General features: G+C 34.8%; 1 protein-coding gene and 1 long non-coding RNA gene across 2 annotated transcripts; both read right to left on the minus strand.

The window, feature by feature from the left end:
- Window positions 1–5: 5 nt before the first annotated feature.
- LOC136807968 (uncharacterized) lies at window positions 6–2,412 on the minus strand. The gene has a single exon (XM_067064596.1). It carries the CDS (start codon window positions 2,270–2,272, stop codon window positions 74–76), a length of 2,199 nt encoding a protein of 732 aa, XP_066920697.1. The 5' UTR covers window positions 2,273–2,412; the 3' UTR covers window positions 6–73.
- Window positions 2,413–10,667: 8,255 nt separating this feature from the next.
- LOC136808015 (uncharacterized) lies at window positions 10,668–18,789 on the minus strand. The gene is made up of 2 exons (XR_010846735.1): window positions 18,730–18,789; window positions 10,668–11,876 (listed from the first exon to the last, which is right to left on the minus strand). It is a non-coding gene; the product is annotated as an uncharacterized lncRNA (long non-coding RNA).
- Window positions 18,790–21,419: the final 2,630 nt, after the last annotated feature.

Here is a 21,419-nt window from a genome sequence, read left to right on the forward strand (position 1 = left end):
TTGATGGTAGGTGAGTCTGCTTTAACTAAATATTTACATGCAGTTTTAGATAGTGACAACGTGGCCAGCTTTACTACAGCTTTTTTTTAGCTAGTTCAAAGCGGAGTTCCTGGTAGTTTCCTGTATATGAAGTATAACGACAACATTCCTTTTTACCCAAAATATTACCAGCCTCGTCAGTAATTTGCTCTATTTCAAATTGATTTTTTAACTCATTTCTGATCCAACAATCAACCAGATGGAAAGGGTTTTCATTAGATCGATTTTGTATGTTAGGGTATTCTTGGGTTTCACCAGTGTCTTTAAAATAAAGATGTATTGAAGGAAAACGGAACACTCTCAATTCGTAAATGAAGTAATATCCTTCACCAATGTCGTAATCTAACAAACATTTTTCGTCTTTTAATACTCCTTTACGATGATGGAAAAGGCGGAGATTTTTCAAAGGAACGCCCGTTCTATCCTGAATTAGAAGTTTGATGTCGGATATTGTGTCTGAACTTTTAACATCGAGCTTCAAGATTTTCTGTTCCCATATGAGTCGAACATACAATTCGAACGACTTTTCTTGGATAATCACATTCAACGACAAAGTGTTTTCACTGATATCATGATTTCTCTCTAAGATAAGGTTTTGCAGAATCTCGTGATCATTGAGTTTTCGACCATCAAGCAAAATGATTTGATCTTTGTGGTGTCTTATATATTTTTTACAGATAAAGCCCTTTATATGATGTACGCATTTATATTCTTGTGCTTTGAGTTCTTCTACTTTAGTCAAGAATTTCAGGCGCAGTTTTAAGTCGCATAGCTTTATGTGCAGTTTAAAAAAATGTCTCAATGGTTGATTTAAATTTATTACTCGAGTCCCATTCTCGTCTTGAATCTCTGTAATCAAACGTTTATATTTCTCTTGCATTTTACTTATAAAGTCGCTCATACTCTCCTTGCTTTTTCTTGGTATACATTCATTGTATCGTATTGTTTTCCCTCTGTCAGTGAAATGAAGATGGGTTTCTACGTATTGACTGGCGGCTAACAGTGACTGCTCAGTGATATTGTAATCTGAAAGACTTTTATCGTCTTCCAACCGCAAAGCTTTCTTTCCTTGCTTCAAAAAGATTCCTTCATACTTTGAAACATCGTTAAGCTTTTCTTGAATTTTATCTTTCAAGTCTGCTACTTTATCTGAATTTTTCACTGAAATTCTAAGTTTAACAGGACCAGGAAAGGTACTCGATTTGTTTGGAAAAATGCTGACTTCAAACTTTTCCTCGAAAAACAGCGTCATTATCACGACATTATTATCATAGTTTTCTAAAAGTTCTCTCAGATCTTCAGTTGTTTTTATTTCAGAACTTTGGAATAAGAAAATTATATCTTGTACTGGAATTTTGCATATTTCACTAATACCATTCTTAAGCTCCATCATCGTTTGGAATTGCCGTGTTTTGTTTTTGACCTCCTCATCTTTGGTCAAAAGTTTAATTTTCAATTCCATACTGGGAAAGTCGAAATCGATCAAGTGAAAACATTGTTCTTTCCTCTCTTGAAATTGTCTCTCTTGATTCACTTGAATTTGATTCGTTTGAATCTGATTGGCTTGAATATCGATGTTTGTCAATAATTCGAATTTGTAGTAGCGGTACACTTTTTTCCAAGCAGGCGAATCGTTATGAAGGAGTGCTAGATGCAATCGAACAACTCGAATTCGTTTCTTTCTCTCTCTTCCTCGATCTCTTATCTTTCTGTCTTCAAAGTGTGCTAAATCTACAACCAATTCATTGTCATGTATCGTATGCCTAGGTTCTTTTCGTTTCCGAAAAAGCATTTGCATGGATACCGGTATAGAGGTTTTCTGGAAAATTTTCTCCTTCAAATCACAAACAACCGGAGTATCTGAAATTGTCAGATTAAAGCAGCATATCTTTTTGGGATACACTTTATATTCTGTGCGATATGCGACAACCTCGATTCGGACTTGATCGTCCTCAGTGCAATGTACGTCATAAGTTTCATGTGCGTCGTATGCTTCCTCCAATTTTTCGTTTTCGTCGTCACAACACATCGCCCAAAGGACGTCATATCGAACATTTAGCCCACCCGCCGTCAATTCCTCATAGCAACTCCTACAACGTTCTCCTCTACTCGACAACTCATCCTTGTACTTGTCAAAACATTTGCCACAATCTTCAATCTGTTTGCCATCATCGCATTCACAATGTAAACTGAACAGATTTTCCAAAGACCACCACGAAAATAAGTACGACATAGTAATAACGGTCCACCATCAACAAAACGTAGGAGACTTTAGTCTACGACGAATGAGTATAGATTGTCCTCAATTGCCAACTTGACTTTTGCTTAGCCTTCAAATGTATGGTTATTCCGCTGTTCAAGACGAAAGATGAAAAACTTAACCTTTGATAAATATGTATTTTTATATATGAAAAGTAAGGATTTCTCGATTGGCTCAATATACATGATAACCTTCATAATATACCATATTGATATAATGGTAAATACTCATGAATATTAATTGAATTAAGTTATATTGGTATATTCTAGCTGATGGAAAATATTTTTTGAATAGCCGTTGTCAAGGTTGCTGTGCGACTGGCCTTGACACTGATCCTTTTTTACTAGACATACTGTTTATCTTGTAAGAACAGGGAATTTTTGTTGTTGCTTGTTCTTATAGATAAGAAGGGTATTATTTGATTCTAGTCAAGGCTTTTGGTTGTAATCAATAGCTTGAATATTAAACAGTAGTCAATTGCATTTGATAAGTTCAAGCTGATAGAACTTTGGTTATGCTATTCAGAAAAATATTTCTCAACATATAGCCGTTGCTATAGTAACTCAAATAAACAGTACGATAAGATGATACAATGAATTTTTCATCGGATCTCTTCAGGGAAAACCCATACAGTAAAAGATATCGTGCTGAAGAAGGCTAAACGGTAGAAAAACATCTTTTTTCTCAAAAGGAGACCCGTGGATAGTTTTACTTATTTGTCACTGAAATGGATGAATCCTTATTTTTGGATTACTCGGTAAGTTAACACTGTGAATGTGATGATGGCAAACAGATTGAAGATTGTGGGGAATGTTTTGAAAAGTACAAGGATGAATGGTCGAGTAGAGGTGAACGTTGTGCGAGTTGTTATGAGGAATTGTTGGATGATCAATATTACCGATATAGCGTCAGTCGGCCGATACGCTGTGATGACTGTCAAGAAGAACGTTATGACGGACAATGCCCCGCTAATGACGAAGTCTGAATCGAGGTTGTTGCATATCGCACAGAATATAAAGTGTATCCCAAAAGGATATGCTGCTTTAATTTGACAATTTCGGATACTCCGGTTATTTGTGATTTGAAGGATAAAATTTTCCAGAAAACTTCTATACCGGCATCCATGCAAATGCTTTTTCGGAAACGAAAGGAACCTATGCATACGATACAGGACAATGAATTGGTTGTAGATTTAGCATACTTTGAAGACAGAAAGATAAGAGATCGAGGTAGAGAAGGAAAGAAACGAATTCGAGTTGTTCGATTGCATCTAGCACTCCTCCATAACCATTCGCCTGAATACAAGAAGGTATACCGCGGCAACAAACTTGATATACTAACAAACATCGATATTCAAGCCAATCAGATTCAAACGAATCAAATTCAAGTGAATCAAGAGAGACAATTTCAAGAAAGGAAAGAAGAATGTTTTTACTTGATTGATTTCGACTTCGCCAGTATGGAATTAAAAATTAAACTTTTGTGCAAAGATGAGGAGGCTCAGGACAAAACACGGCGTTTCCAAACGATGATGGAGCTCAAGAATGGTATTAGTGAAAGAGCCGAAATTCTTTCAAGAGATATAACTTTCTTATTCCACAGCACTAAAATAAAAACCACTGACGAGCTAAGTAGACTTTTTGAAAATTCTGATAAAAGTACCGTAATACTATCATTGATATACGAGGAGCGTTTGACAGTCAGCTTTGTTCCAAACGAATCGAGTATATGTAATCAGAAATTTAAAATATTGATGAAAGATTCAGACAGAGTAGCAGATGTTAAAAACAAAATTCAAGGAAAGCTTGGTTACGTATCCAAGTATTCAGGATTTTTTATAGATCGGGAAGAGGACGAGGAATCCGTATTCAATTATCTTATCATTGAGGAGCAGAGTAAAAACACACTTTTGGAAGAGGATAAAAGTCTTTCAGATTACAACATAACTGAACAATCTTTGTTAGTTGCCAGTGAATATGTAGAAATTCATCTTCATTTCATTGAAACGGCACAAACAAAAGAATTCAATAAGCTTATACCAAAATATGATATGATTAGTGTAAATGACTTTATTAGTGAAATTCCGAAAAAATATGAAAATTCGATTGTGAACATTCAAGACGAGGATGGGACTCGAGTAATAAATCTAAATCAGCCATTGAGATATTTTGCAAAACTGCAGATAACATTGTGTAAGTGGTAGTCTACCCAAAAATAAAAAAATATCGAAAAAATTGTCGAATTCTGGTTTTTGGGTGCTTTGAGATCCTTAGGTCTTTCTGAACATCTCCTGAAAATTTCAGAGCTATATCTTTATCATTCAGGCCGCAGTGAGCATTTTTATCCTGTTGGGTGCTTGAAAAATCGCCCTAGCAACAGAAAAAATCCCGTTGCTAAGGACTTATTTCTTCAATCTCGGCCGAAACATAGCAATGTGATACGCCAAAAGAAAGCTCTTTTTACGCCCTTTTCGGGCGTCAAAATATTATTTTCCGTGGCATTACGTAATCCTTGAAATTAAAGATGGTAGCTGCAGTAGTGTAACACATCAAAACCAGCTGAAAAGCAAGCTGTAAGCATGATTCTGCAGATTTCTTGGCAAGTTTTAGATCAAAACTTAATCTCTTTGATTGAAATGATTTCTTTAAATGAAGAATGGACTCTACAGAATCTATAAAGTTGCTCTACATTGGTTGTGTTGCTGGATTTCTGCGAAAAACATTTAAGTTGTCGGCATTTTGTTTTGAGCATAGACAGTGTGCTTTTGGTGGCTCACATAATGTTTTGTAGTGGATTTAAATGTAACTGAGATATTTCCAAGCACAACATGATGTAACAGAGATAGAAATGTGCATTATAATGAACTGGACCTAACTTCTGGAGACACACATTCTCATCTGACACCAGCCATTCATAACCGCCTAGGCGGTAACCGAAGCGAAGGCGCCGCCTTCGATCAAGCCAGCTCATTGTCAATTCAAGTCTATGTGAATAAAAATATGCACTAGAAAAGTTTCCATGTCTACAGAGAGTCATGCTGGAATTTCAATGAACATTTTGTCACACTTATGTGGCTGTTTTCACCCAAATTTGATGTTATCGCAAGATTACCGCAAAGTTTGCTATATTTACGTAACTTTAGCGCAACATGTTTTTGTTGATTTTTGGATAATTTATCAATTTTTGTGAAATGTTTTACTTTAACTTATGAAACCTGACTGGTTTGATGAGTATTCAGTGAAGAAATTTTTTGAAAAGAGCTTTCCAGCTTAAAATGATACCCATTTTTGTCTTTTTCTTTGATTTTCTCAAAAACGCGTTTCCGGGGGTTCGCAATCACCTTGTCAGAAATATCTTAGGATTGAGAGTAGCTACAGACTTGAAATTTTCAGGGAAGTTTCCTTACATGATTGTGCATTGAATAAATGGATTAAAAAGTTTTTAAATTGGTTTCCTGATTTTTAATCTCAAAAAAGCGTTTTTTTCAGTTTCTTACCCCCTGGAAAAAAATTTTAATATTTTTTTTCACTCATTCCAGACCTTTTCTAAATATTAGTCATTAAAAAAAAAACTAACTTCATAGGTCAAGCCGACTATTCAGAAAACCTGACACAAGCAAAATTAAGTATTTTACCCCCTGGCTGATTTTACCCCCGTGTTTGGTTATTTTTAGAATTTTTTTTTATTTTTAGAAATGTTAATAGTTGATATACATTTCCTGAAAATTTCATTACGAAATGTAAAGAAGTTCTTGAGTTATTGCAAAAAATGTGATTTTTTTACTTTTGAAATCTGGCGGTAGACTACCACCTTAAAGCTACGTTTAAAGTTCTTGACTAAAGTAGATGAAATCAAAGCATACAAATACAAAAGTGTTTACAATTTGAAGCGTTTTTATATCCGTCAAAAAATATAAAAGACACCACAACGATCAAATCATTTTGCTTGATGGTCGAAAACTCAATGATCACGAGATTCTGCAAAACCTTATCTTAGAGAGAAATCATGATATCAGTGAAAACACTTTATCATTGAATGTGATTATCCAAGAAAAATCGTTCAAATTGTATCTTCGACTTAAATGGCAACAGAAAATTTTGATGAAATTGGTTATTAAAAGTTCGATAACAATTAAGGAGATCAAAATTCTAATACAAAATCGAACCAATGTTCCAGCAGAAAATCTTTATATCCCTTTTTATTTCGGAGGGATGCTGGAGGACGACAAAAGTCTGCTCGATTACACTAACGACTGGTATTTCAACCAACCAGGAAACCAGGAATTACCAGTGTATAGATTCACTTTTATCAAGCTCCATTTTCAAGACACTGGTAAAACAAAAGAATACCCCCACGGATGGCACTGTTAACAAGTTTTATCGAATAAGTGTCAGGAATAATTGGATCAAGCGAGAGTTAAAAAACTGTTACAAAATAGAAAAACTCATTGACGGAGAAGGGAATGTTTTAGATCCAACTTCACAAACACGAAAATTCTATAATGAACTTCACTTAGAATTAGTTAAACGAAGCTTTAAACTAACTGACTTTCAAAACATAAACTTCCCAGAGTAATGTTCTCAATCAAATACGCATTTTTTTATAAGAACATCCAAACTTTTTTGAAGCGTTCGGATGTTCTTAACTTTTTGAATTTTAAAAAGCCTAAAAATGTTTATAACCATGTTCTTATTTCACCATTTTGTGAGTATTTTTGTCCATTTTCTTAAGAAATCGGATGTTTTAGAGTCTCGAAGCCCGAATTTTCTTCACTTGTTTTCGTCATAGTCGCCTTATGTTCTGATATAGTTTGTTCTTATTAAAAAAATATGTAAAAAGTTTTTTGGAAGAGGCGGCAAAAAACGATTCCGCGTTTTTGTTTTTCGTTAACTGTAGAATACCTTTTAAAAGAGAAGAAATTTTGGCGGAAAGAAATTTCGGCGAATTTAGATTTATAGGCCAGTCGCCAAAATTAATTCTCACCAAATTTAAGTTTATTTCACATTAGTCTCTATTTCTCCTAATAAACCCCTTTTTCATCCTCCTTAAGCTTAAATATTCAACAAAAAATGGGTCGTTCGCCAAAATTAGTTCTCGCCAAATTGTAATATTTTATTTAATCGTCAAAATAAATCCCGCCAAATTGCACCAAAATTGACGAATGGGCTCATTCTTCTTAAATTTCTTCACGCCAAAATTTCTTATCTTAAAAGGTAGTTATTTAACCGAAGCAACTCTTAATCTTGTATCCAGTCTTTTTGTGAGAATTTTATGAACCAGAATTTTTGTACAGATAAATTTCAACTGTTGCAAAGAGGATCAACTATGTTTGTAGAATTATGTCTGAATTTATATTTTCAAGTTAATAGCCACATAATAATCACACTCCTCTTGTCTGAAAACGAGGCTACCTTTACAGATAGGAACATACCCGTACCCTCCGCTTGCCAAGGTACACGTTTTTTTTATAAGAACAAACTATATAAGAACATAAGGCTTCGAGGTCCAAAAATTTAAGAACATTCTAAGAGCATTTTAAGGCTTTGGAGACTTAAAAACATGCATTTTCTTAAGAAATTACATCAAAATGCTCAAAAAATGCTGAAAATAAGAACATTTTAAGAACATTTTTAGGCTTCAAATCCAAAAAACTAAGAACATCCGAAGGCTTCGAAAATTTTTGACGTTCTTATAAAAAAACGTGTACACCCGGAAAGATCAAAGATGAAAACACCCCTACCCACTGGTGGGTTTTTATCAGCCAGTAGGGGTGAAAAACAAACCAAAACTCGATGGGGATTGATATTTTATTTTATGGCTGGGGATTTGAATTCCATTGTTTTCTAGCAAGAAAATTCAGTGGGGATTGAAGAATAGCACAATCTTTTGTGAGGATTTGCTTATCTAATTTTTTTCAGCGGGGACAAAAATTAGAGCATAATTTCCCACTGGGGACGATATTTTGGTCAATTTTTTTCCAGTGGGAAAGGTTCCCGGTGGGTCTGTGAGAAGGGGTGGAAACGAAAAAACAGACTCTCTATATATAACTTAATGGAAAAATGTCGGACAAGATACATACATAATTTCAGACAAAAACGAACAAATAAAATCAACCAAAAAAAGAAAAATAGCAACACATTTCAAAACACATTTAAATCCACGATACAAATTTTTTAATGAATCATTTTTTGTTGCTATCAATTTTTATGTAAAAAAACACCAACAATTCTTACGAACATCTCGAGTTTCTTTCGTGTAAACAAGAAGTCCTCCTTATGCTATATTTATAAGCAACTTCATTTCTCGTATTGTATCTACAGTATTTTAAAGTGTAGATTTCTTTAAATTCAGAGGGCTTTATCTTTACCAGGCCCCTCAAGGTGCTTAGGATTATACTAGTTTCTTAGTAGGCTCGGTATAATTTGATCCCATGGCCCAGGGATATCATCTTGATAGTCTAGTAGAAAATCTACATTATACTTTGTAATGAGTTAAAATTCTTATAAGATATCATATATACGTAGTGCAAAAGATCTTTTCGAATAGAAATGCTAATATTGGATAAGTAAAACAAACAGACCTATAGATTTTTGAAAAAATGCTAGAATAACAAAACTCTTAACAAATAGATTGTAGGCTGTCTTTCTTGATTGCTTCCAGATGCGGATATACATAGGAGAAGTGTTTGTGAGAAAATATAAAACCAACACCGTCCCCCCTGCCCCGCATCCACTTGGTTCAAACCCAGGGGATGGGGCACTGACCTTGTTCGAAAAGTGGACCCTGTCAGATATGAATGTTTGGTAAATTTGGAACCCTGTCAGATCCAAAAAGAAACATATTCTAATTCTCATCCTAAAAAGTGGCAAAATGACTATTAGTAGAGGGCATTTTGTAAAATCGCTCGACTGTTTTGTTAGAAGCACTTGTTATACATTTTTGGAAAGCTAAGGGGTAGGGGAATCGAAATTACTATGTTTCCAATTTTTTTTCGGACACTTTGGTGTGATTTTCGGACAAATATGACGGTCTCAGGCAAAAATCATAGGGTTAAAAATTAATGAAAATTTTAGCTCGAGAAAACGGAGACCTGTTGTATATTTTTGGAAAGCTCTCAAAAAATTAGGATTAGAGATATATTGCAAGTATAGGTGATTTCAGTACCTAACTCGAGATATTGAGCTTCAAAAAGCGCAAAAACTGGACAAAATAGCTGTTTCTGGCTGAAAAACACGGTTTTCAAGGGTTAATATCTCGAGTTAGGTACAGAAATCACCTATACTTGCAATATATCTCTTATCTTAATTTTTTTAAATTCCCACTATTATATTAAGTAGACGAAAAATTGAAAAATTTCCTAATTTCCACCCTGAAAATTGGCAAAAAATTGTCGTACCCATTTTTGCCTATTAAGTAACCCCGTAATATTTAAAGTTTCCTAACCTGAGAGAGCAGGAGAGAGGTTTCCCTAAAACTTTATACACCGCTATTTAGGTGCAAAGCTAATGTGAATAAAACTATAAAATCAACATCACCCACACCGCCCCTTCCATATTTGGTTAAAAATAAATGGAAGTAATTTTTCAAAGTTTCCGAGAACACGAGAGAGGCTTTCTGAAAACTTTAAACAAAACTAATTTGGATAAGATTATAGTTTCATATAAAACCAACATCGCCCAGTACGCCCAGTACGCCCATGATTCCACTTCTGACTGAACTTTGTTTTCTGATGATTTTAATGGCGCTGAGTCTAGTGAAGTAGACTAGAGGATTTCACCATCGTGGAATTTTTCACTTTCGTTTTCAAAACTATATGAAAACAACAAAACAATTAATTTTATTCTTAAACCCCAGAAAAGTTCACGAAACTAAAATAAAAGATTATTGGACGTTTCCCCGACGGACGTTTCCCCAACGGACTTTTCCCTGAACGGACGTTTCCCCAACTATGACCGGAAATTTCCCCGAACGGATGATTCCCCGCCGGACTTCTTCCCGAACGGACGTTTCCCCGACTATGACTGGACATTCCCCGAACGGATGATTCCCCGCCGGACTTTTCCCCGACGGGATCTATCAAAAAGCTTTAAGTGGATTGCTAATACACTTGGTTCAATAAATAGCGAGTTTATGTATAGCTCTTTTTCTGAGACGGAATAAGCGGTTGGCTTTTTATTTGTCTAGATCTTGACTGACTGAGGACGACGGTAAATCAGCAATTTTGCTGGGACAAAAATTGCGGGTTGCTCCAAGAAATCGTTTCCGTTACTCTTGTCTACCGAATAGGCGGGGGGGTCCGAATAAGTAGGGGATAGGAAAATTTTCTAAATTCTAATAAACGGCGGTGATGGAATAAGAGGGAAAGGGGTAATTTGAAGACATAATTCTTTTTAACTGATATCAATTTCAACAACAAAAAAGAAACTTTAACAAATGAACACGTAAAATAAGAACCAATAGCAATACTAACAAAAAGGAAAATTTTAACAAGTTTAAGGTCAATCTACACTGTAATAAAATATTGAATTATTCGAATTTAATTAGCGGGGGGGATCTTAATAAGAGCGGGGGGATGGATTTTTTTCTCTTAACAATCAGCGGGGGGCGTCTATTCGGGAGATACGAGTACTCCGCTCTCTTCAAAAGTGCAAATACATAAACTAGCTAATGAATGAAAAGCGGTTGTTTTTTACAATAGTTTTCACTCTAAACCCCCTTGAAGACTCCTTAAACTATTTTACAGTACACTATTGAAAATATTTTATCATATAAAATTGATATCGATATGTACGTAATCGTCCATGTTTTTTGTGAGAACCTCGAAAACTTTCAATACATAAGCCTTTAAAGGAGCTTTTTAACTTTTTGGTTTTTAAGCCTGAAAAATTTCATTTTGTCTATTTTGATTTAATTTTCTAAGAAATTATAGATAAAACGTTCTTAGGATGTTCTTGAAAATTTTTGGCCTCGCAGCCTTATGCTCTTATATAAAAACGTGTAGAATATTTGAAAGTTCTATCAAAATTCTCCTTGAAATGAGCCTGCGTCGTTAATGCTAAACTTCTAAGGTTCTAAAGCTCTTCCACCAGTATTTAACCCTCAAAATTCAATGTCCTCGAAGCAAATAAATTCTTGCATATTTTTATAGTTGTTGTGTCAATGGTAATTAGTTTTTCATCAATCAATCAGCCATAAAACTTGTTTCGATCGTATACCGTACATTTGCATGTAAGAACTTTCAGATATTCAAACACAACTGAACCATTACACATCGTTTTTACCGGTACCGAAGTATCCGGTACACAACGGTGTAGTGTATCAACCATCGTCTTCTTTTCAACATCAAAAGCATCTTGGTAACAATAATTCGGACATATCCAATACTTGACAATTGTTGATCCCGGACACCCTGCGCCAAATATGAAAGGGTGGTAATCTTCAATAACACCCTTGCATGTGTCATAGTTATATTCTCGGGTGTTTTGGACATTCTTTTGAGCGCGTGGTGCACCTCCTACCTTCATTGTGATGATTATAAGGAGAGTGATTGTGATTGGCTGATGAAGCATTTTCATTGCTGAAAAATAAAAGAAATAGAAATGTAAAAGTATTTGTGTATTAGTACTTATTTTGTTGAAGTTTCATTCATCAATAGAGTGCTTAACCAACCGAAATCAGAAGCGTGATATGATAGTTGAAGCAGTGAAAATTATTGTATCAATACTGACAGTTTCATGTCTTATTCAAACAATCCTCAGGTGAAAATACTGAGTTTTCAACTGAAGATTGTTTGTATTAGGGCTATTAGTACGTAAATATCCTAGGACTATTCATTATCATAGTTATCATTCTTCAATCTAGGTCTGAGGGGACCTTTTATTCATGGCTTTCGGTGCCAATTCAACAATGTTATGTATGTGTATAGAGTTATTTCAGATTTTACCGAAAATGAAAATACCATTATGGATGCAAATGTTCGAATTTATTTACAAAAGTCAACTGTTTCATTCCCATTTTAACGGAAGTTACGTAACTCAGTAGTCTATAAAGGAGTTTGGGTTCGATTTTACCCAAACTGAATGTTGTTGAATATCTGAACTGTAGTATAATGTCTCGAATTCATAAATTTGACATCATTGGGAACTGATAAGGTCGGGACCTGGTCCTCTTCATAGAAACTAATGTTTACTTAGATCTCAAAATGGAACTTTCGAATTCAGAACCTCTTAAAAATGGATGAGGTATCAAAATCCATAGGCGAAGCGAGATACCCTGCAAAATTTACGAGGGAGTGCAGACGTTTATGACATATTCATTATCTTTTGATAAAACAAAGACAATAATTACAGTGTCATAAAAACCGCCCTCATCCATAAATTTTGCAGGGTATCTCGCTACGCCTATAAAATCCTATCTTTTTTAAAACCCATGTGGTTGATCCCCATGAAAGATGTTACGGATCATAAAGATTTGCCCCCTTCTAGAACATACAAAACATCTTTTAAAAATCGATGAACGTTGTTTTTGCCATTCCTCAAAATAAAAAAAGGAACAGAAATTCAGCTAATTTTTGCTTTTTGGCTGAAAATTTAAAATTTTCTCCCGACACGGTAAAGCTCTGAAGGTCGGGAAAATTCTTAATATTTGGAAGGTTTAGATTATGAAATTTTGCATCACCGACAAACAGATTCTACAGTGGAAGTCTGACTCTAGCTTTTGTTTTGGTGATTGTCAGGATTGTGGGTGTTTCTGGTTAATTACAGATGATGATACCTAACCTGATAACAGCTGTTCAAAATTTTCTTACGCGCACGGTAAACCTCTGAAAGCGCTTGAAAATTATACATCTGAGGAAAATAGTCTTCCCGCGGAAAATTCTACAACAAGAATCTTGTTGTGCGCCGGAAAGTCGAAAAATGATGCGGTGCCTTATTCATAAACACAATCACGCAACTTTGCTGTCATCCCCAGTCCTTTTAGACGAACGCAGTCCTTACGATTTCGAGATTGCATATTCGTCAGATTGTTATGTTTTCACACATCTCTTTAGAGCTTCAGCGTGGTGTGCAGAAACAATCACAATCTGATCTCAGATTGTTTGTGCAGGTTTGTGTGGTATTATTGTAGATTGAAGGCGCTGTGGTTGTCCGCCGTTTGAATCAATTAAAAAGCAATATTTAAAAATGCACTTCCATAAATATACAACTAATTATTCGATAATTATTTCATTATTTCTGCAAACAAAAGAATCTAATTAAGTTTTTGTTAGGTATGAAACATGAAACTCAAGCTAGTCTATCGGGAGTCTTACATGCTAGACTACTAAATTTAAAAGATGGTGGGGTAAAGCAGTAGCACAAACTGAATACACTCTTTTTTATAATCATAACGTTTATAAGCATACTTAGGCTCAAACTCGGTACTCGGGTAACTTAATGCATGTCCCAAAAATGCATTGATTTTTCCGCCCCAGTTCCAGTCCCTAAACCATAACAAACTATACATTTTTAGAAGCGTATTTGCATGTAGAATACCGTATTCGGTGTAACTTAAATTCTTTCTCAGCAGAATTTGAGTTTTTTTAAGAAAACGTGATTATGACGTCATTATTTATGACGTCATAATTTTAAAAAGTTGAATATCTCAAGAACTAATATTCAAAGCTTTATGAAATTTAGACCAATGATAGAACTCATCAGGAGGAGGAAAATTCTTTCTAAAAAATTTGAAAATTTGCTGATGTCAGCATTTTATCGCAAAAATTCGAATTTTTGCAATTTCTGCTGACGTCATTAATTTTGAAAATTAATTTCAAAATTTTTTGAAACATCTCAATGTACTTTATCACTGGTCCAAATTTCATACAGTTCTGATTTACATTTCTCGAGATATTCAACTTTTTGTATTTATGACGTCATCAATCATGACGTCATAATCAGGTTTTCTTAAGATATCTCTAATTATATTGAGAAAGAATTTAAGTTACACCGAATACGGTATTCTACATCCAAATACGCTTCCAAAAATGTATAGTTTGTTATAGTTTAGGGACTGGAACTGGGGCGGAAAAATTAATGCAATTCTGGGACATGCATTAAGTTACCCGAGTAAAAAATAAGCATAATGTTAAGCATACCTCCAAGCTGAAATGCAAAAAAAAACTCATGCAGCTTTTCTAAAACGCTGACCTTTTTAGGTTTTTTTTAAAGCTGTTTGAGTTTTCTTAGACCAGCGATATTCGCCTGCGGTGCCAAATTACAAAGAAATTGTATTTTTTTGAGCCGAATCAATGTTCCGACTTAAAAATGTTGTCCAAGTCCAAGCATATAAATAGCATACTGAGCAATACCTGATTTCCCCGTATGTTTATAATAAAAGAGTGTAAGCTAAATATTACATCGAATTATAAATGAATCCAGTCTAGAACTTGACGACTTGAAAAATATTTCAGGCTGGATCATGCTTATGTTATGCTTAGGAAATCTGCAAATCCGAGCCTTCATATTCTTCATTTTTTTCTTTTGAAAAGGTGGGTTCTGGCCTTCATCGACAGTTCTGTGTTGTTTTCTTTATGCTTATAAGTGTTATGCTTATAATAAAAAAAACATGCACTCGGTTCTCAGTAGATATATTTAAATATTTCTGTTCGATCAGTGAGCATCGATGGGTCTGTTTTTCTCTAGATATATTAGATATATTTTCTAAGTTCTTGCATTTATCGCAATACTTACAATCCAACATTTATATGGAATCCGTATGAACCGCTCAGCTAATTAGGGAATAAATGGCTTCAAATCGTATAATAGGGGATTCTACTCGAGCTTTCGAATAAACTTTTTTTGGTATGAAATAAATATAATGATCAATTACTTTTTTTGGCAAGCATTTACGCTAATACCTTGATTGCTCACAATTATAGCTGTTAATAGGTCGTTTGTGCGACCAGAAAATATTTACATTGTAAATTAACTTCTTAATGACTTGCTAATCTTAAATTGTGATAATTATCACCCTCTTTAAAAATTTACAAATAAACAATATTTTCGCTTGCTCATTAAGACAGTCGTTTCAATATCAATCTTATTTCAAATTTTAGGAGGTTTATTCATTGAATAACTGGTACGCCCATGAACGCCTTAAGGAGCGATAGTCAAGTGGTCAAAGGCGTCAGCGTCTTAAACCAGGGGTTCGTGGTTCGAATCCCCGCTCCTTCCAATGTTCCGTTCAGTTCATAGATAGCCGAGCCGACTGGCTGTGGACCCCGTTAAAACAATCGAATAACTGCCTAGAAGTCCTAGATTACTGGGCTATCCACGTAAAATATCGACCCAATCTATCTATCTAGAGCCTGAAATTGACAAAAAATAAAGGAGGCCTCCTCTGCCAAAATTTGTTTTTTTTACGAAAGAATAAAGTGTTCTAAAGAATTTCTTTCTATTTTGTACCAGCGTTTACTCCTTAAAAATACCTTTCCAACGAGTACAACATTGATATGTACTTCAACTTCCATTAGAAGTGAATATCGCAAGAAATATAGTTTCTATTATTTTCGAAAATCCGCGAAGCTTCTTATTGGTCAAACGCTGAAATTCTATTGTAGTGTCACGTGACCTAGGTAGGATTTCCTACCTAACCTCGGCACGCTTTCTAGCGAAAGCTCGCCCTCCGGGCTTTAGAAATCTATGTAGGACATACGTTAAATGAATAAATTTGACCTTGATTATTTTTTAGCCTTAGGTAACAAGAGTCAATCGATCAGTCTGAAAAAGCGAGTAAAGGAGGAAATTTAGCGTACTGACCGACTCCAATTAACTTCTGTAAAAATTTACCAAAATCTCTTTCTCTTTAATTTTGTGGTTCTTCGAAATGATAATCTGAAGTAATTGTTTTTTTCCTATTTTTCCCACACTTCTGAAAATTTTGTCTGATGATAACAATTTTCGTGCAAACTGAGATTTGTAATTACCCAGCCCTTTGACGAGGCGGGCGGGGGGGTGGCCTAGTGAAGATCTTGGTGGTAGTAAGCTCTACTTTAGACTTCACTTCCCTGCCTATTCTAATTGTTTGAGTAGGCGAAAAGTGGGCGCCGCAAAGTTGGTAGTTAAAATCTTTGCTTGGAAATGATTGAAAGAAGACATCGCATTGGCGTCAAAAGAGGGCAATGCATTGACTTTAGACAGCCAACACTATCAGTCCACTTCAATTCGCAATTAGAATAGGCAGGGCGAAAAGTGGGCCGTCTAAACTAGAACTAACCCCCTTGCGGCACAATTTTTAAATCCCTCGTCTGGCCCAGACTTGACACATGACGTCCTTTTAATGTGCATTTAACGTTTTATGTACGTCACGTCATGTCACAGCCGTTAAATGAACATTGTTTGACGATTTGACGTCTCAGGAGCTAGATAGACAGCTTTAGGTTTACCTGACACCCATGAAGAAATTTTCATCCGACAAGCTTGACTCTGAAGGTCGGCAAAATCTTCAACATCTTGAATGTTTGGATTATGGAATTTTGCGAGACCGCGTCCCTCCCTCGTTTTTTCGGGATTGGCGAAAGAAATAAAAATGAAAAAGAAAGTATATTTTTCATACTGTTTTTTTCTTGTCTCCTCATAAACGATAATATCGATAGATGGCTAAACTTTTTCATTACCGGCTTAACTTTCCTATCGCACACTTTACAACGAAAAACAACCGGGATTATGGTTACTGTATAGGTAAGTAAAAAACGTAACTTCAATTTTTTATGTGGGTCAGTTCTAAGGATCTAGTGTATTGTCCAAACACAATCACAATCCGGTATGCCAGGAAAAAATTAAATAGCGGAGTGTCCCAGAAATGTGCCAGGAAGCTTAGCCATCCTACAGTAGCACAGAGCGATGAAGGATGACCGAGTATTCCCACAGTGGCGAAATTCAACGAAAATTTGGAACATTAGGTTTCACTGTAGAAGAGACACAAAATTGGACGATTTGTTTTAGTCCGGAATTTTTAACTAAAATCCTGAATTTCAAAGTAAATTTCGGTAGTTTCGTTTTGACGATGTGACGGTACTTTAACCGGATTAAATTTCGCGAGATTAAATTTCGCGAGCTAAAAAAATCGCGAAATTTTCTGGATTTAATTTCGCGAGTCAGAGTTTGAAATATTTCGCGTGGATTTAATTTCGCGAATAAGCCAGAAAACATTTTTTGCCATAAATGGAGACTTGGAACTAGTTTCTCCGCCAAAAATACAATTTTAAAAGTTTTGTGGTGGATTTAATTTCGCGAATCAGGAATCTCACGCGTGTTCGCGAGTTTTAATTTCGCGAAAATGGCAAAAATTCGCGAAATCGCGAAATTTAATCTCGCGAAAATTAATCCGATTAAAGTAATAAGGGAAAAAAATTCTGTATGGTGGAATCCGGTACGATTGTCTTAACATCAAAAAGAACTTCCAAAGAAATTTTCAAAAAAATAAATATCAAGTCTAGACCCCTCGCATACCTCCAGGGCTTTACGGAAAAGCAATATTCAAATGAAATATCAGTTGGTCGAGGATTTTATGAAACTACTAAAATTCTGTTAGCTTTTAGAATGACTTGATGTACTATTTGGATCGCAAATCCACGATTGTGATTGGCTTATCTTTACAGTGTTTTGGCATGAAATTCAAAACAAAATTGGACTGGATAATGAAGAGTGGATCTTGTTGAGTAGAGCTACTTCTATAATGTTTCGTGTAAGATTTGATCGGTTTCGATTTTCTCAGTTTTGTTTTTGAGTTCATACCTATCGTATTTTACAAGTGTTTAGAAAAATAGTTTCAGGGTGATACTTTGCAGAACGATCTGTAAAAACTGGAGCTGAAGAAGATTCAACAGCGATGGGTTTTCGCCATCTGGGACAAAATAGGCACATTTTGAGATTAACAATATGCGTTGATATTTTACAGAGCGTTCAATATTTTCCCTGTAATGTTTTAACATAACCAAAAATTTTGAAATTGACTTTCTTAGCCTGGATATCCAAGCTTAACAAAAAAATGGTAGAAAGATTTTGCCACGACGTAAAAAGTGAAATTATAGCTTGATCTCCCTAGAGAATGAAAGTGTAAACCCGTGCTTCCAAAACTTTCCCAGCCAACCCATGGCAGCCAAACAGAACAATAATCGATAGTTACAAGGTAGCTTCGAATTGTTAGGTGAAGTCTCAAGGAGGTTGTCCACACTTGTACGTAGTGGGAAAATAGTTTTGCTGGTATACCCGGTAAACGGTGGAAAGTGGTCCAGAAAATACGTCAGGAATGTTTCCCCGGGAATGATAAATTGTAACTATTCTACTGGGAATGATAAATTTAGCTATCCTACGGTATTATTCAAAAGTGACATAGCTACTGTGTTTGGGCGTTTGCGAAAATCTTTCTAAAAAATCGAACGAACTTACCTTAATTTTGTTGACGTCAGGCGGTTGTTTCAATTTGTTTGCTTCGTGGAACTCTCTACGAAAGTTGTATCAGAAATGTTTTAATTTTGTTGTTTAAATAGAACGGTGGTTGGGATGGGATGACCCTTTTGTTTTTGTATTGTTTTAGATTACTGACAAGAAACAATGCTATTGGTTACACGTGACTTGAAATGATTGTTTTAAAACAAAAAGTGATTGTTTATTGTTTGCTCCTTATTTGTCTGAACGCAGTAAAATAGTTTTGACTTTCCTCGTTAGTGTGGGCTTGCTTGAATGTGAGGGCTATATTGCATTTTTCAACTTATTCAATTAAGTAATGGGTGATCGAAAAAAGATTTGAGGATGATATATTTTTCTTAGTAGGTGTAATGGGCTAATTGACCTGAGCCCCCACCAAACCTAAAATGAAAGACTCGAAAAGAGAAAAATTACATATTCTTATGTAATTTCGTAGCTCTAACGAGCAAAATTAATCTTTACATAAATACAGGGAAAAAATGTCTACTGTTTTGAGTTACATTGAGATTTAAAATGTGTAGATATATCATACAGCAGAAGTCCAATTACACCTTTTTTATAGGAACTAGTAAACTTTTGTTAAAGCTCGGGTGTTGTTACCTTTTTAGCATTCTGAGCATCGATATGTTCTTATCCTGTTCTTATTTCTAGGGAAAAACTGGGGTATGTTAGGTTTAGTGCCCTATACTATTTTGAAGCATTATTTGCTTAAAATTTAGCTATTCTTGACTCTGCATTGTTCTTATATTTCTCTTATATTTTGGCATTTTTATGCCTCATTGTTCTTTAAATTGGTTCAATTTACAAAAAGAATATAGCGTAGAGTTTGGTGGAAGGTCATTAGGTGAACATTCTAATCACATATTTATTGCCCCCTTGTAATTTTTGTTGAAACAATTTGATGACTCGAAGCTGAAAATGATTCATTGATATTGGTGGAGAACCTGCCGTTTTTTTATAAGAACAAACTATATAAGAACATTAGGCTTGGCCAAAATATCAAGAACAAGTTAAGAATATTTTAAGGCTTTGCGGACTCTTAAACGCCAAATTCTTTAGCAAGCAAAATGGACTAAAATACTCAGAAGAAATGGCGAAAATAAGAATATTTTAAAGGCTTAAAACTCAAAAAGTTAAGAACATTCAAAAGCTTTGGATTTTCTTATAAAAGAAACGTGTACCCAGTTAGTTAACTATTGCTATTCGCTCTAACAGGTTTCTGAAGCACGTAGATGAGAACTGATATAGTTCGTCCATTATGATCTTGCTATCCATAACAACTTTTAAGTGAAAGAAAAAAGCTATTTTTCAAACGATGTTGGACGACCCGATATTTTTAGAACCGTTACAATGAAAATCACAATAATAAATTTAGCCTTTCTAGGTCGGAGTGTCCATGTAATAAGCAATTTTCAAAAATTAATTTTAGTGAGTTAAAAAAAATGAATTACAGCACCTGACCCCGAGAATGCAGTAAACCCCGAGAATGTAGGTTTCTCATTTTTTAGCGTTGTAGCCCTAACGATAGTTCAACTTCATAAAAAGTTGTATCAGAGCCTGCTGTTACATATTACTTATCATTTATAGACACAAAATTTAAACTTGAATTACCAGTGGATACCCCTTAAAACCCACAATAAAAAGTGGTACCCTCTATCTCATTGTTTAGTTGGAGTGTAAGGCTGAAACTTTTTGTGTTGAAAGTACGTTGTCTATGATTGTCTTCCCTAGCAGTGATGTTTTGTAGAAAACAGTTTTCAGTTTTTCACGAGGAAGTGAAAAAGTGCAGTTTTAGCTATTTACCCCTTAACCTACAAAATGGTTTTTCTCGAATAACTTTTTACAAAAAAGTTCTTTTGACCTCAAATTTTGAACAGTGATTAACTGTAAAGTTACTAATGTTATGAATATACCATTAGTACCTAAATGATCTCAAAAATATGTGTTAAAATCAAAATACCCTTAAAACCTACAAAAAATAAGGCTAAAACCACAAAGTCCGACCCTTGCTAACGGGATACTCAAGCTGATGGATACAAATTTGGTGTTGCTTCGTGATTCAATGGTTCAAAGACTTGCGAGAAATTCATTCCCAGAACCAATATTTTCATTTTTCAGGATTTCATGCCCATAATGCAATTGTGTGTGGTTTTTCGTCAAAAACGGCTACGAAAGGCCAAAACCTTCATTCGCTTCATTTTTGATCTATGGTTCTAATGTTTTTCTAAATCTCCATCAAATTTGTGACATTTTGGTATGCAACATGACCAGGTTTTGAGAAAGTCGATTTTCAGATTTTATTGATCATCACCATAAAAGTGCTTTAAAGTAGAATTTTAAGGGCCTGTCATTTCGTTGGGGTCTATTCACGAAGATGAAAATGATTTTTCATACCTACCATAAGTATAGGTATCTAAAAAGTATAGGTTTTATGACCTTAAATTCAATTGTGTAATTTCTAGGTCCAAAAAACCTGATTTTTTGAAGGGATTTTTGATAAAATTTTGAATAACTTCGAATTTTATGATACTTTAGCATCTTTAAAATCCTTAAAATTTGGTATTTTATGAAAGAACATTTATAAGAGCTTGTAAAAAAGTGAAACATACCACATAAAATTAAATCTGGTAGTTATGAAAGCCAAAAATGCA

The sequence above is a fragment of the Clytia hemisphaerica genome, unplaced genomic scaffold (genome assembly GCF_902728285.1).
Source record: "Clytia hemisphaerica strain Z4C2 unplaced genomic scaffold, Clytia hemisphaerica genome assembly, whole genome shotgun sequence".
Lineage (NCBI taxonomy): Eukaryota > Metazoa > Cnidaria > Hydrozoa > Leptothecata > Clytiidae > Clytia > Clytia hemisphaerica.

Coding starts and splice junctions, on each gene's coding strand:
- LOC136807968 (XM_067064596.1), bottom strand. CDS start 2,272: ATGTCGTACTTATTTTCGTGGTGGTCTTTGGAAAATCTGTTCAGTTTA.